This window comes from Elephantulus edwardii, unplaced genomic scaffold (genome assembly GCF_000299155.1).
Source record: "Elephantulus edwardii isolate Elephantulus edwardi_28Jun2011 unplaced genomic scaffold, EleEdw1.0 scaffold00201, whole genome shotgun sequence".
NCBI lineage: Eukaryota > Metazoa > Chordata > Mammalia > Macroscelidea > Macroscelididae > Elephantulus > Elephantulus edwardii.
The window spans coordinates 1236469-1249573 of record NW_006399951.1 but is presented as its reverse complement, the minus strand read 5'-3'; the positions used below and the strand labels follow the sequence as shown (position 1 = coordinate 1249573).

General features: G+C 37.4%; 1 protein-coding gene across 2 annotated transcripts in view; it reads right to left on the bottom strand.

Annotated features, from left to right (window-relative positions):
* The window catches only part of RPGRIP1L (RPGRIP1-like), a 118196-nt gene that overhangs the window by 100072 nt on the left and 5019 nt on the right, over positions 1–13105 (bottom strand). For both annotated transcript variants that reach the window (XM_006897094.1, XM_006897095.1), the window contains exons 2-5: positions 12679–12823; positions 9171–9469; positions 4929–5031; positions 740–883 (exon numbers count right to left, since the gene is read on the bottom strand). In XM_006897094.1, coding sequence (XP_006897156.1) covers positions 740–883; positions 4929–5031; positions 9171–9469; positions 12679–12823 — 691 coding nt within the window. The remainder of the gene's footprint in view (positions 1–739; positions 884–4928; positions 5032–9170; positions 9470–12678; positions 12824–13105) is intronic.

Sequence of the window (13105 nt, the reverse complement as noted above, 5' to 3'; positions counted from 1 at the left end):
CAGCTATGGGTTGGTTCCGACTTGACAGCACACCACCACCACCACCACCACAATAATGAGTAAACAGGGCTTCGTTATACTTTTGGATACGCTTGATTGAAAAAAGAAGAAAAACACTGTGAGGGGAAAATAATTGAGAAAGAACATGATAAAATAAGGCCTTGTTCGAAGTGCAGTGTAAAAACCAATAAGAGAAGGAAGTTAGGTATAAAGAATGACAAAGGAGGGTGGGGAAAATGCGTACTATGAAATGTCAAAAATGAGGGACAGCAAAGAGAATACTATCAACAAAATAATCAACAGAGTATGATGCAAACTTTGAGGAGCAGTTTGGGATTGCGTATTCATTACCTTTTCAAGCTAAGAAGATGAATAAACCTGATCTTACGCTCCAGCTATGCCAACAGCTGAGTCCTTACCCCTTACATTTCCTTAGGTAGCTACAATCGAATGATATCAGAATGCCTTGCTATCTTTGCAAATGAGGCAAATAAGTGGAGGAAACAAGATGAGAGCATCTGCGCTCCTCAGAAGCTGCTGCAATAAATAACACAGCAGTAGGTTAGGGAAAATTTCCCTCAGAAATGCTGTTCAGAGGGTCAGAGTAAGTTTATAAGAAGAATAAAAAATAAAAGCATGTTTTAAAAACAGACTAGATAAACCTCTCCTTTTATGGCATATGGGAAAATATTTTACACCAATTTTGACCTTTCCCAAGTGTTATTTGTTTTTAACATACCTTTGCTCTGTAGCTTGCTGTTCTCGAAGCTGAAGAAGAGATAACTCAATTTCATTTTCTTTTTGCCTCAACTGAGTTTTCAGTATGTTGGTCAAGTGCTCCAATTCTTCTATTTGGCCTCTTTGTGTTTGAGTAACATTTTCTCTGAAATAAAGAGCCATTACAAAGAATCTGTACTCTGAGGAAAAATTTGCGGTATTTAAGATCAGTGCAAAGAATGCTCTAGAATGCAAGACTTAAGACTTTTAGCTTAAGTGCCTCAGCACATAGTAAAATAGGAGATGAAATGACTTGGAAACACATACGGAACAATTCAAGATAATACTTTTTATAAGATAATGTCCTAGGCATTGGGCTGGACTTTGGTTTAATTCAAATAGTTTTATTGATCACCTACTATGTACTGCACAATCTTCTCATCTTTAGGTAATTTACAGGCCTCTGTTTTTCATATGTGTATCCCCTACACCACCCAAACAAGGGAGATGAAAGCCAATCACAACTTAGTGCTCTTTGGCATGTTTATCTCTACCAAGCTGGGCAGCAACCAAAGACAAGGGCCTCAAAGAGCTAGTATGAGCTCGGATGTTTAGCAGATTATCAGGTATTAAAATGATGGTCAAGTCTTCAACTAGCTTATCATTTATTTCATGTTCTTAATTATTTCTGAGAGGAATATCATGCTTGGGAGGGTGGAGGGACAGTGCAAGAGAGGAAGACCGTCTATGAGGTGGATTGATTCAGTGACTGGGGTAATCGGGATGGGTGTGTCAGAGACAGTGCGACTGGCACAGGATAGAGCAGGGTTTAGGGCTGTTGTACATAGGGTCGCTATGAGTTGCACGTGACTTGACGGCTTGTAACAACAACAACAACAATGACTGATATTTAAAATATCTAAGAGATAATTTTAAGTCTGTATTCTTTTATTTTATTAACATTTTTTATCATTCAAATGCACTGTATTTAATGTATGTACATTATGTTCTATATAGTCTTTTATTTGAAGTATGTATTCTTCCCCTATAATCATCTTATAGCTACTTTTGTGAAAGTGTGTAAGCCACACTTCATGCCTCAAGCTCCAGTAACCCCCTTTAATATAGCCAGTGTATGATTTCCCCCATCCCTATCAAACCAGTACTCTGAGGGAACAAGCATGTCCCTTTTGCTGTTCAACTTGGAAACTTTGAGCATCTGTATCCACAAGCAACGGCCAGTCCAGATCAAGCCTTCAAGTCGAAGCAACTGACCCTAGCACACAGCATGGACCGTCTTCTCTTTATCGGGCTGGGTTCTGGTCAACTCATCTCTAGTCCCTTATGGCTAAGGTTCAAATGGGCATCAGGTGCAAGCTCAGGTGCCTGCACTTCTCCATGCGTTCCTGGTGTGTGGGTCTCCTCACTCAGCCCTAGCTCTCCTGTGGGGCCAGGTCAAGTCAATAAGCTGGCGTCCTCACAACTCCCATCTCCTCAAGCCCTTCTGCTCATCCACACCGCTGTGCATGCTGGGTGGGCAGTGCTGAAGGAACATTCGCAAGCTCAGCCTGTTTCTTTCTCTTGTATATGTCCAGCTTCCACTCCTCTGGATTATGGAGGCGATCGCAAAGAGTGAGCACATTCCAGTCTCAAGTCTTAGAAGTGGATCTGGTGGATACCCATCCTACCCTGTCTCAGAAGCCACACACCTTGTTCCAATAAAAAGTCTCAGGGAACTCTGGTGGCCTACTGGCAAGAAGCTGCACTGCAATCCCAGAGATACGTGGTTTGAATTCACCAGATGCTCTACTGGAGAAGGAGGGACAATCTCCTCCTGTACTAGTCAGATCCAATTAGACATACAAAAATTAATAATAATAATAATAATAAATAAATGCTGAAAAAAAAGATAGCCTCTTCTTTTCCTTTTTCGTCTCTCCTTTCCTCCTTGCTCTTCTTTTGGATGAGAATCTCTTCAATCAAAAATTCATTGAGGGTCCACAAATCCTTGCAAATGCAAATTTCCTTAGAGTACTGACTGGGATTCAATCTTTCCCCTTTTCCAAGTCTCAGGACCGACTACCAGATTTTACTTTTTATTACTATTATTATTTTTTGTGTGTGCATGTGTGTGTGTGTGTGTGTCTGAGTGATCAAATTGGACTGGTACAGGAGGAGATTGTCCCTCCTTCTCCAGCAGAGCATCTGGTGGATTCAAACCCTGCACCTCTGGGATTGCACAGAATTTACTTTGAACAAGCTTTTCTTCAGGGCAGATTGTTTCATTCAGTACTTCAAATCAAGTATTATTCTTAAACATAAAAAACTCAAAATCATTGCTGTTAAGTTAGTACTGACTCGAGAGACACAACACAGGGCTTTGGAGGCTATAAATTGCAGTGAGAAGAGACTGCCCATCTTTCTCACCTGGAGTCGCTGGTAGATCTGAATTGCAGGAGATGTCCAGACTTTGAATTAACAATGCAATTCCTTGTGGGCTACACTATCAGAACTCCTTTGCAGTTTTCTTAAGCAACTATTTAAAGCATCATATTCTGTGAGTTACATGCTAATCCAAAGGCCACGTCTCTTTGGGTGTTCAAATCTCCTGGCAGCTTCATGGGAGAAGGATGGGCAATCTCCTCCTGTGTGATTTACAGCCTCAGAAACCCAGTAGAGGTTTGGCCACGGGTTGGTTCCAAATTTCTATATAAATGGAAGGTTTCCAATTGGCCATTTCAGAAGTTTCTAAGCATAGAATTCAGTGAAATTAATTATGCTTGTTATGTTAAAAAATGTTTGGAACCAGACTGAGGTGATGGTCCTTTTTTTTTTTTTTTTTTTATGATCCAGGGGAAGGTTTATAAATAAGGCAGAAAATGTGACTCAAGACACATTGAAATCATGATGCTTTGATTCACTGAAAATTAATTGTGACTAAAGGAATTAATATAAAATCATGGTATGATAAAGTATGTGGTACCACAGAACACAGAACACAGAACCACAGAGGAATAAAATCTGAAGTCCATCCATACGTATCAGGTAACTCCACATTGTTAGACTGTTGTTGCTGTGATGATGTAGCATGAAGTCGGAGCCGACTCAGAGCTGACCCTCCAGCAGACTTTCGGAGGCAGGAAATTGCACAGGAGGAAAGTGCCCTTTCTCTCGTGGAGCAACTGGTGGATTAGAAGAATGTGTTTTGGTTTGACAGTACAATTTCTGGCCACTATGGCACCAGAGCCTCCTGATTTTTAGCTACTCTCAATTTCCTGGGTTTTTTTTTGTATTTTTTTTTTTCTTCTTCTAACCACTAAAACAGCTAAACTATTGTAATTTTCCTGTTGTTGTTGTTGTTAAGTACCGTCGAGTCGCAGGCGACTCATAGCGACCCTATGAACAAAGTCCTGGACACCTCCTGTATAACTTTCGTCCTTTCACCAGGTTCATAGGGTTTCCAGAGGCAAGCTATTGTGGACGGGGATGCCACTCCTGCTTCCAAGTTTGTTTTAATCGGGGAGCTCCACCCCATACTGTCCAGCCATGGGTGAGAGTATTCGGCTTCCCAGCAACCACGAGTTACCTCTGTACAGCAAGTGGACATACCAGGGTTACACGACCCAGAAGAATGTTTCATTTTCCTAAGAATGAAAATATTGAAAAGCTAGCTTATACTCCTTTAAATGACTGGGATTTGTTGTTGTTGTGTATGGTTAAGCTGGGACAGACTCTTAGCTGTCCTTCCAGCAAGTTTTCAGAGGGAGTAAATTGCACAAGAGTTGACTGCCCATTTTTCTTCTGTGGAACAGCTGGCGGCTATGAACTGTGCATACTTTTGGGCTGGCAGCGCAATTCCTTACCACTAAGTCACCAGAGCTCCCTATTTATGCTATTCATTTGTAGGTGGGAGTTTGATATAATAATATAATATATAGAATAGAATACAATATAATATAGTATAATATAATATAATATAATATAATATATAATATGAATTCATCAATGTAGTTGGGGAAGCTGTTAATATTCTTCATTTTACTGAAAACATATCATATCATGTCTGCTACTCCACAGATGCAGCTGTATTTTAGTACAGAAAACTCTTTATACGTAACCCAATTTTCTTTAAAATAAAGAATAGCCAAGGATCCTAAAAGACATGATAGAATAGATAAAGTTCCAAGATGACCATGAGTAATAATACATACAGATTTCTGATTTCTCCCCTTGCTTCTTCCAGTAAACTGTTGCCCTGTTTTGTTAACATGGGTTGTGGAGTTTTGGCTACATCTGCATTCTGGAACCTCATACCTAAAAATAAATAAATAAAAAAAATTTGATTGTATAAATGATGTTAGAAAGTAAAGACCTATGATTTAATATTATAAGGGTATTTATAATATATCTCATTAGGTACTATGAGATATACTCTCAATAGCACAGAGAATTAGGAACATATCACCAAAGGGCATATAAGATCTCAGCCATTAGTTGGCATTAAATTAAACACATCAGCAAGTGTTACCCATTTAACAACTTCTACTATGGAAACCAAATTACCTAGGAATAATTTGATTCAATTTAGGCTTAGCACTCCTATAGTAATTTCTGAAAGAACTAAGGTCTTCGACTCAGGTCTTTATAAGAAACCAAAATAAAAAAAAAGATTAAAAGAATTGAGTTTTCCCCCTCTTCTATTTCCTTTATCCCACTGTTTTAGAGAAAAGTTTTAATTTTTTAAAGTTATTTATGCACATGTTTACATGGAAATGTTTCTTTTATTTTACTTTATTCTATACAAATTAGAAAATCTACACTTAAAGGGAGCTCTGTTGGCCCTGTGGTAAAAAGCTGCGCTGAAATCCTGAAGGCACGTGGTTTGAATCCACCAGCTGTTCCACAGGAGAAGGATGGACAATCTCCTCCAGTGTGTTTTACTGCCTCTGTAAACCCACTGCAGGATCAGCTATTGTTGAGTTGATTCAACAAATATTGTTGGTTCTGACTCAATGGCAAACAACAACAATATTTAAGCAAGGGTCATCCGAGAGCCTGATAAGAAGCTCTGCTGCAATCACAAAGGCACGTGGTCCAAACCCACCAACTGCTCTGTAGCAGAAGGAAAGGCAGTCTCTTCCAATGCAATTTACTGCATCTGAAAATCCACTGAAGAGCCAGCTGTGAAGCAGTTTGGGCTGGAATGAAATCAACGACATACTTAAATAAAAGGTAACCTGAGATTGGATCATTTAAAAAAAAACCTAAAAAACCTCATTATTGTGGAGTTAGAACGGCCTGTAACTGACCCTCCGGCAGGTTTCCGGGGCTGTAAATGTCATGGGAAGAGGATGCCCATCCTTCAGAATGGCGGGTGGATGTGAATGGCCAGGGAAGGGTCAGCTTTGGGTTAGCAGCACAAAAAAACCCACTTAGTTCATTTAGTTTACATCCTAAATTGTCTTATAAAACGTTAGATACAATTTTACACTGTTAACTTTCATGTCACTTTGTTTAAAATGAGACATATTTTTTAATGCTACTTGATGTTGCTGGTACAAGTCCAATCCAGTCCTAACTGACTCAAGCTCGACTCTCCAACAGGTTTTCAGAGTCTGTAAATCCCAAACCATCTCCTGTGGAGCAGCTGGTGAATTTGAACCACCTGCCTTCGGGTTGGCAGGGGCAACACCTTACCACTAATCTACCAGAATTTACACTGTTAGAGCTTAAGGTAGGTAAAAGCAGCCCTAGTGGTACAAGGGTTAAGCAATTAGCTACTAAGTGGAAAGGGGGTGCTCTGAATCCTCTGAATGGTTCCATGGGAGTAAGATGTGGTGATCTACTTCTGTAAAGATTACAACCAAGAATACAATGGGGTAGTTCTACGTTGATACCAGGGATGGCTCTGTGTCAGAGTCACTCTACAGCATACAACAAGACAAAGAATAACCAAAACCAAACCATTAACTCTCAACTGAGTCGATTTTCAGTCAAGGTAACCACAGGAGTACAAAATAGAGCTATGCTTCACAGTATTTTCAAGTTTGTAACTTTTTGGAATATAATTATCAGGTCTTTTTTCTAAAGCACTTCTTCATGGGTTCAACTCTATATTCTTTCGATTACTAGCAGAGCATCTAAAGAACACTTTATTTTTTTAATACAATGAGAATTTTAAAAAAATGAGAACGATGAGACTCTTTGTTCTCTCTAAACCTTTCAACATCTATTTCTGAATCTGAGACTATAGAAGAGAAAAAGGTCCACCTAAAACATTAAAATAGAATTTGCCAATTCTGTTAATTTAGTTATGTTGTCATGTGACATTAACTTGGAACCAATTAATAGCTGCCCCTCCAGCAGGCTTTCAGAAGCTATAAATGTGAAAGGGGCCTGCTCATTTTTCTCTTGCATTACTTTACAAGCAATGACAATTTTTATTATTTTCGTATATCAATTATGGAAAAAGTCAACACAACTGGGATTAAAAAGAAAAGAAACTATATTCAAAACACAACGAAAACTTTCATGATGATATGATTTGCACTTGGGTATATTTAAAAATATACATACATACTTTAGGAAAACCTTTGTTCTCACTGCACTGATTATACCTTACTTAGGCCCACTGCTTCCATTCTTTTTACCAAAAAGGTGCATAGAGGAAGCACTAATATTTACTCACAGCTTTTGCCAGAGAGGGCCAGGGTTTCTCACTCAGTCAGCCCTGGCTGGGATATATTCTGAATCTCTCAGGGTTACCAAGGTAATGATGCCTCAAGTTTACTCAGGAAAGTAGTGATTAAAGTATCTGTCATGACTTAATGCTTTCTGAAACTTCTATGTCCTAGGCTGTGTTTCAAAAAAAGAGTAAAGTCTGAATCACTCTGTATACCCAGGAGAAATTCAAACTATGCTCTGTTGCTGTGTGTCTTTATTTCCTCCCCTCATGGAAAGAAATTCCTACTAAACTCATATATTGAAGTATCAAATCATAGCAGTAGAGTTTGATTTTTAAGTTTTGATTAATGTTTATATAAAGTTCAAAAGACTGCAGCTTATTCACGTCCACAGATGACAAAACTACAGGTCAGAGAGGACGAGACCTTTAAGAGGTAAATGATAGCAGAGTTATTATCAAAGACCTCACTTAATCTGGCATTATTACTCCATTTTACAGGTAGGCAAAATGAGGCCTTGAGAGGTTAAGTGCTCTCTTTTAGGTAGAAAAGTTGATAGTGGCAGACTGTATTTCCCAAGTTGTGATGATCACATTAGGTATTTTCAGAATCTGTTTGGAACCTCAGATAAGCTAGGAGGAGCTAAGCCCTTTCATCCCGCAGCTGCCTGCTGCCTACATACAGGCCTTAAAGACTTCAAAGAAACTCAAAGAGCAGAAAGTGTTAACATTTTGGCTTGGAGAGAAAACTAGAACCAATTTTTCTTCTTTTCTGTCCATATGGTATTTCCCCCCGTTACTCAATGAATTAAAACTAAAGTTTTACGTGATATTTTTGTGTCTACAAATGTCTGATCTTCATTCTACATGAAAGTATAGACTCACTTAAGGCAACCTAGATTTCCTCTCCTAATAGCTGAAATAAAAATGTTTGTTAAAACATTTATTGATGTTTAGTTTTAGCCTAAGTAGTTTGAGTAGAGAGAACTGGTGATTTCAGGATATTTGGGTCTATACTGACTCTTCTCTATGAAACTGAATTGCTTTGCAGCCTGGGTAGATTTAGATCATTGATTTTCGAAATGTGGATGGAGTGTGATCTATGATTATTTTTGCAGATGGAAGGGGCTACTTGTTCCCACTTTACTATAGATACAAGGAAACAAAATCACAAAGCCACTCCTGTCAAGTCAATTCCAACTTTTCCCAATGTTTAGGCCATTTGTCCAAAGTTACCAGTTTATGGGTAGAGTAGGAACTCAACTTATCAAGCCCAGAGTCATGATACATACTCTTACCATGCTGTTTTCATGCAATGAAGAAGACTGAAATAATTTTACCATTTTATAAAAGACCTCTGAAGAATTTAGAACGCTTCGTTCAAAATGGTGATAACATCTAGAAACAAACCAGCTGGTTACCTCACTTGTTGAAGTCAATGTAATCGTCATCAGTAATTGTAAATTAAAAAGCCAATCAGACTAAATGAGATAAAAACATTACTTAGTTTCACGCGTTTCTTTCATCGCTTAGGATGAACAACGCGTTGGGCACTCTAGGTCACAAAAGTTGAGAATGACTAGTGATTTATAAATAAAATGACCTTCATGGTAATATTAACTTTATAAAACACTAAGTAAAAACAAACGTTTCTTGCATATTTTTCTAAAGACACTTAAAAGAATAATAATATAGCAATTTAAAACGTGTATGTGTACATATATCTAATACAATCTGGTAAAAGATTCTACTTTTGGAATTTTTTTTTTACCTTTCCGGGGGCACTCCTGTGTTCCTGCATTTTCATTTACCTTTCTGCGCCCAGTGTTAATACGTGATTGCACGTGATTGTATGGAGTTTGCCTGTAACCTTGGATTTGAAGTTGCTGTTTGGCTGAAATGAGCCTGTTTTTGAGGGCTTCATTTTGTCTTTCCAGCTCATGGACTTTCTCTTGCAGGCGCTCAATCATTTCTTCCATTTCCACGTCTCGTCCCAGCCGCTTGGGGACGCCACCAACCCGCTCGTATCTTTTCTTGTCATTAACTAGCCGTATTAACTTGGTGGCCATTCTGGGGAAATAATAAAAAGATGAAAAGGAATGTGAGAAGTCAGCATAAAATGCATTCTGTTGAAAGGAACATAATCACTGTGAAGACTTCAGTGCAGAACCTGAATAATAAATTTCAGGTTTTGATGTAACTATTACTGCCTGTGAAGGACCCTTTGATGATAATTGAAACCACTGGGCAACAATCTGCTTTATAGCACTGACAAATAACAGTTTCCGAAGGCTTATCATTTAAGGTTAGTAAAGGGAGGACACATATTTACTCCATATGTTTCTCAAATGCAATTTTTAACGCATGATCTTATATAGGAATGCTGGATGCACTTAAATGTAGCTACAGATTGTGGATGTGGTGGGTTAGATCTGCAATCCACAGCCAAGTTCAAAACTTTCCAAAAGTGTGTTAAGACTAAGCAGGACTAAGTGATACATTGTTTTCAGTTTCTACAGGATTAAGACATATTACAAATGCTACAATGTATAGAAGCACACAGTTTAAAAGCCTCTTGTAAGTTATTAATAACTTACAAGGAAGCAAAATGTGCCACACAATGTTACTCATTCCTCAAGAAACATGATGTGTAATGGCACAAAATAATTAGATGAAAAAGCAGTATCTTAATATTTTAAATATAGGCATAAATTGTGCTTTTGACCTCTCATGTGTTTATACCTTTGATTCATTGAAGTTTTGATAAAAACTGTTTGGACAGAACAAAAGACAGAAAGGGCACATGGGGGTGATGTAATATACACATAGAGAAAACATGCCTGACAGTGAATGGAAACATCTTGGCAGGACAAGAAAGGAAAGGTGGCTTTGATGAGACACACAAGTTCAAGACTTTACAAAATTGGTCGCACATCTTCAAATAGCTGATTCTAGTTTATAGAGAATCTATTTTTATAAAGACCCAGACAGGAGATTGAAAATAAAAACATACTTCATTTTTCTTTAAATGGGGTTTGCTTTATTTTAGCATAGTTATGGACAGAAGTTTTTACTTAAGAGACCAAAAGTTAAGTAAAAAAAAAAAAATTCTTAATAGTTTTGGGATGTCATAGGACAACCTTTTTTTGCCCTAAGTAGAGTCCTCTGTAAATGCAGTAGTTATACATGACTATCTACACTTTTGGCTACTTGGCCTGTAGCATGTGGCATCAGGGAGAGTTGTACATAATATAATCAGTTGAGATTGTTTTCTTTTTCCTGTGAAGCATATCCATTATATATGCTTTATAAAGGATACAGAATAATAAAAACCAAGATCTAAGAGTACTACAAACACTCTAGTTAAATAATCAATGGAAGAATTCCTTTTTCACCCAGTTTAGAGAATGATCTATTACTGGGAAAGTTGTGCAGATATCATAGCATACCAGAGGTGCAAACTCTACTTCACCTTTTAATGAGTCCTAAGCCTACCCAAAACCCATCAAAATATGATAGTTGTCCAAATGAGAAGTCAAACTATATACTTAAGTACTCTGTTACACAGACACTTTTAAATACAGATATAGATTACATTTAAAAGAGAAGGCACACATTTTTCTTCAAAGACCCGGCTAACAATTTGAGGAAAATCAATAATCTAATTTTTTAAAACAAGCAGAGCACATGCATATGCGAAAAATGTTCAGGTAAGTGTGGTTAAAAAGCAAAGACTGCATCTGTTTGTCCACAACAAGCAATGCATTTATCCACTTGATTTATCTCACGATAATAACAGATCATTCATGACCTGGCAAAGTTAGAGAATTTATTCAATAGAGTAGTGTATCAAACCCAGGTTTCATAAATAAAGTGTTAATAGTTACATCTTTAGGACGAATTTAAAGATAAGTCTATCCATGTATCTAGGACGGTATCAGTAGTCTGACATGGAGGAGCAATTAGAGCTTTGGGACATAGTGACCATTGTATCATTATTCTTATGGCCGAGTAAAATAAAATCCAAGGAGATTAGATGCCTTGAATTTACCAAAGGCTAGTGGCAGTGAGATTAAACAACAAATGAATATAATTTGACTCCTAGCCCGGTCTTTTTTCTCCACTAAGTTGGCTTGTGTTTTCTGGCTAGGACAAATTACTAATGAGGTCAAGGTCGTGAATTCAATTCTTTTACTTAACAATTAAGCAAACAAATAAAAAAAAAAACAAAACAACAAACCCCAAAACACCACCACCACAACAAACAACAACCAAACACCAAACAAAACTGTTTAGTGATCACAGACTACATGCCTCACTCCCACTAGCTCACATCTATGTGCTGCTGGTCAGAAAGCGGGCAAGGAAAGTAAGTCAAATGTCTTGAAAAGGTCGTCACGAAAAGACACTCAGAGTAACAGCCCTGAACACAGCAGCTCAGTAAACTGTATTTTTTTTAAAATCCACATTAAAAATGGAAATAGAATAGTCTTTTAAGGATGAACTCTAGGAAGAAAACAAGCTCTATTTCTCATTTGCTTCCCTGGCTGGTCCACGTTTTTAGTGACCCTAGAACATGAGGATGAGGACGTGAGGACAGATCAGTTTATGATTAACAACATGATGGCACTTTTCCTTTCTAAAGTCAAACACTGAGAAGATGGTCAGAGTGTTTTTGTATAAGAAGCAACTAAAGAATATGAATGTTCAGAAATTATTCCTGTATGCAAATAAAAAAAACCCCCACTGTTCAGAAATAGCAGGTCTACATTTTCAAAGATTCTAAACATAATATTTAGTCTAACCCAAGAAAAGTTAAATATGCTCCAGAGATTAAAATGATGCTCTCATTAATAGAATTCAGATCTTAAGAACACATACCTCCTCACAAGTTAGCAGAGTTACTTTTTAAAACTTTCATATTAAAATCAAGACTTTTTTTTTCTATTTAAGAAAACCCCAGATGTTTGGCTATTTGCTTATTAAAGCATAAGCATTAAATCAAACGTTGTTTATAGATATGATACATTCGTGGCACTCTTAGCTATTAGCACTTTTCTTTAAAATCACAAAGTTCAGTTATAATAAACACTCATAATCCTTTTGGTTTATTATTCCAGTTTGCAAGATTTTCCATTTTTAAAAATTTCATTTATTTACAACCAGCCTTGGTTCAAAAAAGTTTCAAGGTACAGCTTTCAATTAAGTTCATAAAAAAGCATATTCCCCAAACTTTACTGAGTAAGAACAAAATCTAAAAGCTTTTTATGATAGATAACCTTTTAATTTTATCTTCTTGCTTTCGGGCATGCTGTTTAAGGATAATGTTCTCATCATGCAAACGCAAAAATCTGTCTTCCAGCTCCTCACGACTGACACGTGACACTGCCTGGCGAGACTTCACTGTCCAAGCTGTTGAAGTTTCTGCAAAAATTCCAAGGTCATTAATTGTAGACTATTTACTATAGCTTCTTAAAATAATAATGGTTTACATTAATATAATATAAATGCACACATCCAAAATTTTTTAAAATATAGTTTTAGATGTTCATATTAACTAGTTTGAGGTTACAGTAAAAATAATGTGTGTGTGTGTGTGTGTGTGCATGCGCACACCGTCAAATCAGGTCTGACTGGTACAGGAGGAGATTGTCCTCCTTCTCCAGCAGAGCATCTGGTGGATTCGAACCACGCACCTCTAGGATT